Source organism: Equus przewalskii, chromosome 1 (genome assembly GCF_037783145.1).
Source record: "Equus przewalskii isolate Varuska chromosome 1, EquPr2, whole genome shotgun sequence".
Lineage (NCBI taxonomy): Eukaryota > Metazoa > Chordata > Mammalia > Perissodactyla > Equidae > Equus > Equus przewalskii.
The window spans coordinates 94,778,799-94,789,696 of record NC_091831.1 but is presented as its reverse complement, the minus strand read 5'-3'; the positions used below and the strand labels follow the sequence as shown (position 1 = coordinate 94,789,696).

General features: G+C 57.3%; 1 protein-coding gene across 2 annotated transcripts; it reads left to right on the top strand.

Annotated features, from left to right (window-relative positions):
* On the top strand, positions 1–10,818 carry AEN (apoptosis enhancing nuclease). Of its 2 annotated transcripts, none has more exons than XM_070617984.1 (4): positions 1–143; positions 4,677–5,280; positions 7,982–8,182; positions 8,799–10,818. In XM_070617984.1, exons 2-4 carry the CDS (start codon positions 4,741–4,743, stop codon positions 9,027–9,029), a joined length of 972 nt encoding a protein of 323 aa, XP_070474085.1. In that variant the 5' UTR covers positions 1–143; positions 4,677–4,740; the 3' UTR covers positions 9,030–10,818. The 2 variants fall into 2 exon arrangements, with proteins under 2 accessions (XP_070474085.1, XP_008523642.1); XM_008525420.2 differs by lacking the exon at positions 1–143 and adding an exon at positions 2,971–3,064.
* The last annotated feature ends 80 nt before the right edge of the window (positions 10,819–10,898 follow it).

Sequence of the window (10,898 nt, the reverse complement as noted above, 5' to 3'; positions counted from 1 at the left end):
GCCAATCAGAAGAGGCCGTAGGCGGGAGCTGCCGTTCAGCGGGCCAATAGGCGGGCGGCCGGCGCGGGGCTTGTCCAGGCATGTGGGAACCGCCGGCTGCCGGGGCGCCACGTGCGGGCGGCAGGAGAGGGACCCGGCTTCAGGTGATTTCGGGGACCCTCCCGGGGACCGCGGGGTCGCGCGGGCTGACGCGGCGTGTCCCCGGCCTCCGGGGTCCGCACGTGTGTCCACCATCGGCCTGAAGCGGGGGGCGCCCGGGCCCAGCCGACCGGCTCTCCTGGCCCGCAGGTGTGCAGGCTGGGCCCAGGCGCCGCCGGTCGCGCGTCCCCGCCGGCTGTGGGCTCTGGGACCCGACGGGGCGGCGCAGGGCGATGGGACTCGGCCTGGCTGGCGGCGGCCAGTGAGTGACCAAGGCCCGAGTCCCTCCGGGGTGAGGTCAGGCCTCCATGCGGCCTCTCTTGCGCACGCCGGGCTGGGAGATGGCGCGGGGCTCTCCTCCGACTCTCCCTGGCGGGGAACTTCTTAGTGGGCGGGGGGAGGGGGTATCGAGCCAGGTTTTCTCAAATTCGGGCGAGTTTTACTGTCATGGCTTGGGGGTGGGGCCGCGCTCTTTAAAATGCAGATTCTCAGGCCCCGTTCCCCCAAATGGCTGTTAAGGTGTCGGGGCAGGCCTGGAAATGCGCGTTTTACGCAGCCGTCGTAGTGGTTTCTGGTACTGAACTGCTTTGGGGAAGCCTCTGCCCTGGGGACGTTCATCTGGCGCTTTAGCGCCGGAGCAGGGTCTAGAACTGCCCACTGCCTCCCGCATCAGCCGGCAGGTGGGTGGCCCTGCTGCCACTGGTGCCTCTGACCGCGCGGTCCCTTCGGGGCCTGTCCCCAAAGGCCTGCTCGCTGCTGATCCCCACAGTGCTGGTTCGGGGCTGGAGAGGATCTGTGTGTGTCCTTCCCGAAACGGTTGTGTCATTGGGGTGAAACTTCTCCCCAGCCTCAGGGAGCTCCATCTGGGGGCCCAGGGTTGGGGCAAGCCCTTGATAACTAACTGTCCGTTCTGACGGGCGTGTAGAAGGGGACTGCTTTCATCTCTTGAAACACAAGGCCAGAGACCTTTTCTCCGGGAACCTCATTTCCGGCTGCTTTGAAATCTTGCCAGCAGGTCAGGGAGGTCAGCGACCCTAGTCCTGGCTTTAGCTCCTGAGCTGCAGGGCCCTCCTCCCTGGCAGGAGTCAGTTATTAGCAGGCCTGGTCTCCCGGTTGCTGGGCTGAGGCCAACCGAGGTTCTCTATTAGTCAGCTCTACTCTGTGACTTGTCATTATGAGGAAGTCGATTATAGTTAAGAGCCTTTTTAAAAGGGAGGAGCTTCTTGGGGACCAGATGAGCAAGCAGAGGCAGGATGAGTCAGGATGGGTCACCATGCCTCGCCCTGGCGGGGTCATCAACAGATGGCACTCCTCCCCTCCCCCCCATTTCTCTTCATCGCTGCTGCTCTTGCTCAGCGTCTTGTCGTCTCCAGACCTCTTCCCATGAGGCAGTTGTGCTCCTGTCACCCTCTCCCTAAACCTTGAGGGAGGCCAATGGTTCCCCATCAATCTCGGGATTAAGCCCAGACTTACAGCACCCTCCAGGAGCAGATCTCTCTCACTGTCCCGTCTCCATCAGCCTTTTCGCCCCCGACCTCCTTGCTTTTCACCTGCTGCACCGAACTCCTCGCCTTCCCACGTGGGTGTGCTTTGCCTCCTGGACGTTGTGTCTGCGTTTTCTCTGTCTGGGTGACTCTCCCTTTCTGGGCGGCCTGGCAGACCTTCCTGAAGCCCTTCAGGGTCCCCTCCATGCGAGGTTTCTACCTGTTGGAATTCCTGGCCTGGTGAGTTAGTGCCGGTCCTCAGTCTGTCACTCCCATCCGGAGCGCAGCCTTGTAGGTTTCTGATGGCCTCTCTCCCCACCAAGCCAGGGGTTCCCTTAGGACACAGTCATCTCCGGCTCTGTAGTCCCCACGGTCTGGCAGATAGCAGGTCTGGCATCAGCTCCCTTCACACACTTCCCTACTATGCACTGGGTCCTGTGCTGGCTGTGGGGAAGGGACGGAGACAAACGAGGCTCTATCCTGCCCTAGGAGCGCTCCAGGGCACAGAGGGGTGAACTTCTTCGTCTCCAGCTAGGCTGGTCATGTCTGGGGCAGGGCTGCCGTGCCACTTCAGTGCCCTCCCTGGGTGCCTTTGGGTTACCCTCACTCGACCAGCAGAGACCAGTCTGGAGACACCAGCCTGGGCTGGAGTGGCTTGTGGACGGGCCACCAGAGTGTGTTGGGCTTCCCAGAGAGGGGCAGGTCCTCCAGCCGTGGCCCACCTTGTGCCTCACGCCCCAGGGACATCAGGCTTCTTGTGGGCCTGTCTTCCTCAACCCTGGGTTACCTTTGCCCCTAACATGGCCACTGATCCCTCTCCTTTCCGCCTGGAGGGTTGCTCTTCCCCCTTCACGTGGACTTAACCGCTTCCAGCCGGTTCTGCTTCCCTGGCACTGCTGAGGCAGCCCTTCCCATGCTTTCTGCTTTGTTGCTGCCTCTGTGGTGAAACTGAACTCCTTGAGTCCAGGATCCACCTTTCTAACTGCCCCGCGCCTGGCCCAGCTGGACCCCGGAGAGCCTCAGTGCGGCACTGGCCTCTGAACCCAGTGGGATAAAGGGTGGTTCTAGAGGGCTTCCTGGGGAATGTGTGAGTGGGGGGGACGGGAGTGGGAAGGGAGGCAGGAGGAAGGCCTGTGGGTTGGGAGGGGACAGTGAGTCCCGGCCGAGGCAGCTCTAGCCTGGGAGAGCTGGTCACCAACCACGAGCAAGAGTCTTCACCTCTGGGAGAAAGGGAGCAAGTGGCTCTTGCGCCCCTACTGTACATAATACATGCAGATCCCAGCACTCGGATATTGTGTCATTTCCTCTTTACACAAGAAGTGGGGAGGGGCCGGCCCGGTGGCACAGCGGTTAAGTTCACACGTTCCGCTTCTCAGCGGCCCGGAGTTCACTGGTTCGGATCCCGGGTGTGGACATGGCACCGCTTGGCACACCATGCTGTGGTAGGCGTCCCACATATAAAGTAGAGGAGGATGGGCACGGATGTTAGCTCAGGGCCAGTCTTCCTCAGCAAAAAGAGGAGGACTGGCAATAGTTAACTCAGGGCTAATCTTCCTCAAAAAAAAGAAGTTGGGAGTCTGGCCGTTTTACACACCAGGACCCTGAAGGCCAGCTGTTTAGGTAACTTAGAAAGAGCTAAGTCGGACCCTGCTCTGCCCTCTTCAAAGCCTTGGTTTCCTGGTCTGTTAAAAATGTCCTGGCCGACTGAGCGCAGTAAATGTGAGGGGGCTTTCCAGGCCGGGGCCTTCACTGCTGGGAGGAGGCTGGCCTCACTGCACGGGATTTGCAAACGCACGGGAACACCAGACCTTTCCTGGAGCAGTGGGCTGCCACAGCATCTCTTCTCGGCCCGCAGTCAGTGATGGAGAGCTTGAAATTGGCCAGGGTTGGGGGTGCCCCAGAAATCTGCGAGGGCTACAGGTCAGGGCTTTTTCTGGTTCTCCTTTTTTTAAGTGGAGCTGGTTTACCAGCACACCACTGCCTATAGCTTATGGTGACTAAACAACACGCCCAACTATTTAAAAATGTTTGTAGATGCTGTTGTGATTGAGTTAGAAAATAAGTAAATAAATTACCTCTTTTTGGTTAATATATACCAAAATAACTATGGTGGGCTTCCTGGGAAATTTTTTCTCCAGGTGCTGCTATAGGTCTTTGCCTTCACATTTCATAAAGGTTTTGTTTTTCTAATGGGATTATATAGTATATATTGCTTCTGTGACCTTTATTTTCCCATAACCGCACCTCTAAAAATTTTTGATGCTAACAGCATTGGAGGTGGGCTGTAGCTGGGAGGCTGAGAGTGGATTCTGGGCTCACATCAGCCTTTCTCTCTTAGTAATTGGCCAAGTTCCTTAACCTCTATGCCTCAGTTTTCTTACCTGTAGGGTGAGGATAATAATACTTTGGCTTGTTGGGAAGATTGAGTGATTCCATGAAAAGTACTTAGAACAGCACTTTGCGTGTGGTAGTGACTGTCTCGCCAGCCCTGGTGCTCTAGCAGTTAAAATTTGGCGCTTTCACCGCCATGGGCTGGACTGGTTTCCCCGTCAGAGAACCACATCACCTGTCTGTTGGTTGTCATACTGTGGCGGCTGCGTGTTGCTGTGACACTGAAAGCTATGCCACCAATATTTCAAATACCAGCAGGGTCACCCATGGTGGACAGGTTTCCACACAGCTTCCAGACTAGACAGACTAGGATGAAGGACCTGGCCACCCACTTCCAAAAAAGCCGACCATGAAAACCCTATAAATAGCAGCAGAGCATTGTCTGATACAGTGCCGGAAGGAGAGGATGGAGACCGGGCAAGAAGACTGGGCAGGGTTCCACTCTGCTGTACACAGGGTCCCTAGGAGGGTTAATGGACTCGACAGCACTGACAACAAATGGATTGTATTATCGCAACTATTATTAAAATAGGTCCTCGATTCATTCTGGGAGGCTGAGACCAAGTGGAGCACTGCAGGAGGGAGAGAGGGAGGGAGGGCCAGGACTGGCTGGCTGGGCACACTCCTCACCTGACCCCTCTGCCCTGTGTGTTTTCTCTCCAGCGTGCTGCCCTGCTGCCAGGTTACCTCCCAGGCCTCCCTTGGCCCGAGCGGTGAGCTGGTTGGGATGGTGACCCGGCAAGCCCCTGAGCCTGCCCAGTGTCTGTGCCCCTCCCTGGCCAGCCCGACTGTCAAGGATGTGCTTCGGAGAAAGCACAAGAGGAAGAGCCGACAGCACCAGCGCTTCATGGCCCGGAAGGCCTTGCTGCAGGAGCAGGGGCTGCTGAGCACGCCCCCAGAGCCAGGATCCTCCCCAACGCCCGTGCCGGCGGACACACCCCTGGGCACTGAAGCTGCCAGTAGGGAGAACCAGCGCCCAAGGACCGAATCTGGAGGGGTCCCATGCAGCAGAAAGCCCGCCCCCTGGGAATCTGCTGGGCCCTTGCCCAGCAAGTGTGTGGCTATAGACTGTGAGATGGTGGGCACAGGACCCCACGGGCGGGTGAGTGAGCTGGCCCGCTGCTCCGTGGTGAGTTACCACGGTGACGTCCTCTATGACAAATACGTCCGGCCTGAGATGCCCATCGTGGACTACCGCACTCGCTGGAGCGGCATCACTCGGCAGCACATGCGGAAGGCCATCCCCTTCCAGGTGGCCCAGAAAGAGGTGAGGGCAGGGCTGGGGGCTTGTTGGGTCACTGTGATGGGCAGGGAAGAGCACCCCTGGGTTTGAGTCACCACTCGGCCCCTGGCAGTGAGTGATCTTGGGAAATAGAACAGGGTGCGTGAAGTCCTGACCTACCTGCACGGAAGGGTCGTGGGGTGTTCTGTGTGATCACATTTCTGGGAAGCCTGTGCCAACTGTAAGGTGTAGAGCAGCTTATACTCGACGTTTCCTTTTCTGTTGTAAAAGTATTACCTGTCCGGAGAAAATGGTAAGTCCCACTGTGCTGTCACGATCACCTTCAGGTGTTAAATGTCTTGGTATATTTCCTGATGTTAATTTTTTAGTGTTTTGCAAAAAAATAAATTAGTGTGTGCCAAGAATTCCCAAATGTGCTTGAGAATAGGAAACACCTAAAGCCTTATTAACAGTCTGGGATCCTTGTCCCCGCATCTTCCATGGAGATTCTGATCCTCGGCCTGGAGAGGGCTCTGATGGGTGCATCCCTAACAATCATGCTGTGCAAACTTGCGCCATAAAAGCCTCAGAGCTAGGGGCCGGCCCGGTGGCGCAGCGGTTAAGTTCGCACATTCCCCTTCTCAGTGGCCTGGGGTTCGCCGGTTCGGATCCTGGGTGCGGATATGGCATGCCTGGCACACCATGCTGTGGTAGGCGTCCCACGCATAAAGTAGAGGAAGATGGGCATGATGTTAGCTCAGGGCCAGCCTTCCTCAGCAGAAAGAGGAGGACTGGCAGTAGTTAACTCAGGGCTAATCTTCCTCAAAAAAAAAAAAAAACCTCAGAGCTTATGGGGTAAGGGGTTAGGGACACAACATTCAAAAAACGTCATCAGCGACACCCCAAAAATGAAAACATAGAAACCTAGTGAGAGTGGGAGCACAGGTTTGCACATGCTAAGTGGTTCAGAAATGCATAAATGCACCAGTACACAGCACATTGAAGAAGATCTGAGGTTTCCTTCTGAAGTGGGTGTCGGGAGGGCTGCAGCTTGCGTTGTGGTCGAGTGGTCAGAGTTCTCTGCAATTAGGCGGAAAGAGGGAGTGCCAGTGTGGATGGCGGCTCGTCACAGCTGAACTAGGGCGCTGGGAGAGCCTGTGGTGGCTGCGTTCTGTGCATCCCTGCGGGGCCCAGCTCAGCTGGGTGCGGTCTTCTGCATTCACAGTGTTTGTCAACGGCAAATTCGTGCGTAAGCCAGGGCGAAATTTGCATTGTTCTCAAATTGCGTCCTAATCTATCAATCACGTTGGAACCTTCTGCATTTTCAAAACAGGCGTTCTAGCAGAAGCACCTGACGTTTCTGGGTTATTCTTGGGATTAGGGAAATTTGGGAAATACTGCTCTGTCATCTTGTGTGGTCCTTTTTCACATAAGATACGGCCTAAGCATTTCCTTCAAACGATTTGGAGGTGGTTTATCCAGCAGGCCTGTTAGGACCAGAAGCAACAAGAAGGGAGGCCTGTGGCAGACCCTCCAGCTCCCCCACACGTCCCTCGTCCAGGTTGCAGGTGCTCCCAGGGGTAGGACCACTTCCTGTATGCCTGGACTCTGAGCCAGTGTGGAGTGTGCTTGATCCCTTCCACCCCATGGCTTGTGGGAGGTGTGACTAGAGTGTGCTGGCATGTCCCTACGGCTAATCTGAATGCACCGTGTCCATCTGCTGTGAAGGCTGAGTTTAGCGATAAACCACATGATGCCAGCAGAGGCAGGCTGGAAGGGCAGCAGCTAGTGCTGAGGAGAGCCAAGCCCAGCAGAGAGGGCCGGAGGGGGCTGCCGGCCCGTGGTTATGGACGTGGCCTCCCTGGGGCCTGAGGTGGGCAGAAGGCAGGGAGGAGAGAAGTGCATTGTGTGGATGGTCAGGGCTGAGCAAGAGAGGTTCCGAGGGTGAGAAGTAGGAGTCCTGTGCAGCACCGTGGCGGAGGGCCAGAATCCTGAGGACAGCGTCTGTTAATACAACAGCTGCTGTGGATGCTGTGTCTCCAGTGCTAGGCACAGTGCTGTGGACTTCCCCAAGCGGGTCTTCATCAGTCATCTGTGTGCTGAGCTTTCGCTGAGCATCACCAGTCGAGTCAGACATGGTTCCTGCACGTTTCCAGTGAGCTTACATTGGGGGGGGGGGGCAGTGGAGAGACCAGGCCAGAGCTAAATGTATACTTGAAGGAGAGAACAGCGGGTCCTGATGTTGATGGGGAGTCCTGGGGAGCCATGACCGTGAGATGGTCAGCTCATGCCACCACCAGCCCTGGGAGGAGTGGGGAGAGTTGAGTGGGGCAGGGAGAGTTGGGTGGGGCAGGGAGAGTTGGGTGGGGCAGGGGGGCTGGGTCAGTCTTCCAGGCCGAGAGAAGAAGGTGTGCCAGCAGGAAAGAGCTGCTTTTTTTGAGTAACTAGAAGACCTGGCCTATCTGTGATCTCCTTTGATGCTCATAAGCACCCCACGGAATGCTCTCAGCAGCGTCCCCACTTTACAGGGCACAGCCTTAAGTGTGCCCCTGGTCGCAGTATGTAGTAAGGAGAAGGGCCTGCATTCAGACTTGGGGAGGGCCGCTTGGTGCACTGTGAGCTCCTGGTCTTCCCTCTCCGGGCTGCCTCCCTCCGGAGGGGTCCGTGCACCCATTGGTTAGGGCCTCAGGATGTGTCTCCTGCCAGCCTGAGACGGGGGCCGTCCTGACTCTTCTCTCTCCCACAGATCCTCAAGCTCCTGAAGGGCAAGGTGGTGGTGGGGCACGCGCTGCACAATGACTTCCAGGCCCTCAAGTATGTTCACCCTCGGAGCCAGACCCGGGATACTACTTACGTCCCCAACCTCCTCAACCAGCCCGGCCTCCACACCCGGACACGGGTCTCTCTTAAGGACCTGGCCCTGCAGCTGTTGCACAAGAAGATCCAGGTGCGTGGTGCAGGAGCAGTTGGGGGGAGCAAGAAGGCCTGCTTAGGCCATGGACAGGGCTGTGAGGCTGCCTCCAGCCTCCTCCTCATCTTCCTTCCCCTGCCCAGGTCCTGGGGTCCTTGATAAAGCGCAGGTCGCCCGCATCTACAAGCAGCTCTGGATGTTTTCTCCATCCTTCCTCCCAGTGCATTGTGAGAGCCAGCCACATTCTTCCAGGCCGATCTCTTCCCCGTCTGTGCCCCCCACCCCAATCGCAGGCTCTGTCTGCATTGCATGTAAACCTCCGTCTCCTGCAGGCAGAGCTGGAGCCTTGGGTCCGGCGGAAGCCTCTCTTGCTCCCACTGGACTTCACATTCACTGTTCCTTCTGCTCATCAAGCCTTTGAAGGCAGAGATTTTTACCATGTTTCCTGTTTGAGAAGACAGGCTTGGAGAAGCTAGATGGCTTGGTCCAGCTGAGATTCCAGTGCTTTGCTGACTGATAGAAGCCATGCCTTCCCATGTAGCGAGCTCTACACCCTGTTCTGAGAGTGCACATTCTTGGGCCTGCACCCAGAGCCGGCAGTGACGGGCCCCTCACCAGGACCTCGGGCAGTGATGTGGGCTCTCGTCCGCAGGTGGGCCAGCACGGGCACTCGTCGGTGGAAGATGCCGTGACGGCCATGGAGCTCTACCAGCTGGTGCAGGTGCAGTGGGAGCAGCAGGAGGCCAGCCGCCTCCGCACCCACCCGGAGGACAGGGAGCCCGACAGCAGCACGGACACGGAGCAGTATATGGAGGACCAGTACTGGCCAGAGGACCTGGCCACCAGCGGAGGAAGTGGGGAGGCCCAGGACAGAAGAGAATGAGGGAGGAGAGGTTCCTGGCCAGCTTCCGAGGGTGGGGAGAGGGGCCAAGAGAGCACTGGGTGCCTCCTGAAGGTGGCTGGATGCAGCCAGCACCTCCAGGGCCCGGAGAGCTGGGGCCCTCTGTCCTCCACTCCCTCTGCCCACAGCACAGCCCCCTCTCTCCAGGGCTGTTGTCCCCCTTTTCTCCACTCCTGTGGTTTTACTAACAGCACTTTATAGACACCGTGAAAATGTCAGGTGGACGAGCTGCTAGGCCCCAGCAGGAGTAGGAATGTGCCAACACACTGTCTCAGGCTGGCACTTCCCCACGCCCACGCCGTGCTGTCTAAAGGGATAATGTCTCCCTCCCGGGGTGGGGCTGTCAATATCCAGGAGCTCCCTTATCTCAAGTCAGTGACTTGGGGTGAAGTTCTCTTCCTGTTGTGGCAATCTACCTCTTCCTCCAGAGTCCTCTTCCGGTTCAGAGTAAACACGCCCTGCAGCTGTAGCCAAGGCCCCTCCAGGAGATGGTTCTTCTGTCTGAACTGGCGCTCTGGCTCAGCCATCATGGGAGCTCAGTGTAGGCTGGGATGGAGTCAGCCCGCTGGGGAGCTGCTCCTCACGTGCTTGGCACCAGCAGTCACCAGGCGCTATTCCGAGAAGAGGGACAGCGGATCAGCTTTGGGTGGAGACTGGATATTTATTTTGACCCAAATCAGGCATTCCTCGTGCCCACTCAACACTAGACTCTCTTAAGCAAAGTCTGAGAAAGAAGACAGTGGCTTGAATTCTGGGACCTCTGCAGAATTGCACTGAAGGGGCCTGCCTGCCTTTATTAAGAGCAAGGCCACCAGTCTGTAGAGGAGCAGAGTCCGCGTGTCCACTGGGGCTAGGGCCCCATTAGGCACTTTGATTGACAATCTCTTTGGTGCTTGGGTTTCCTCCAAATTTCTAAAAATGTTCTCTGTCAGGATTTCATCCCCCATTCCTCTTTCTGTGTTTCCTAAAGGCAAATTTGGGGTATGGGGGTAGCTAAGAGCTCAGGTCACACAGACCTTTGAGCCCCATCTTTCTTGTCACTTAGAGCTTGGACACCTTAGGCAAGTCTGTGGCTTCCCCCTCGAGCCTGCTCTCTCCTCTGTAAAATGGGGGTAATGAGATGACCTACCTCAGGTGGTGGTCATGAGGATGGAGTGCCGAGTGCTCAGCATGGGGCCCGGTGAGGGGTGGGCCCTGATCAAGGGGACCTGGGTTTTCTCGAAGGATTAGTTTCAGCCTCTGCAGGGTAACACACCTGAACACACCCCTCGGGCTGAGCGGCTTTGGCCCAGACAGAACCGCGGTGGCTGTTCCAGCAGGTGGGGCTGGGCCTGGGGTGAGGACACAGCGTGGGGGCCAGGGTTCTCAGTGCTCCCCACAGCTGCGTGACCTGCATGGACTCTGGCCCTCTGCTGTGTGCAGAAAAACAAGGGCTTTTCGTGTCAGTCTGAGCAAAGCAGCAGGGCCAGGAAGGGTGAGGCACCCCTGAACTCCAGGCCACAGATTGTCCTGTCACCCCCTCCCTCCCCACCTGCCCAACAGGGAGCGTCTGAGTCATGGCCCACTCCTGGCCCGCCTCCAGGACTTTGTTCTGGATTCCTTAAAACTCTGTAGCTGACGCCCCACTCACTCACAGCTGAGCAGCAGTTTCAGCTCTTCGCCTGTGGGTTGAAAGAAGCTGGAGCTGTTAGCAGTGGGGAGGTGTGCTGGGCTTACAATCAGCTGTGTTGTAAAACCGTTTCTTCTGGAATAAAATTCAGTTGGAAAAGTGGGTGAAGCGGCCTCTTCTGGGCAGTCTGCAGCCAGGGTCGGGGCCTGGGGTGCTGGCGCTGAGTCGTGCAGGGTGCTTTG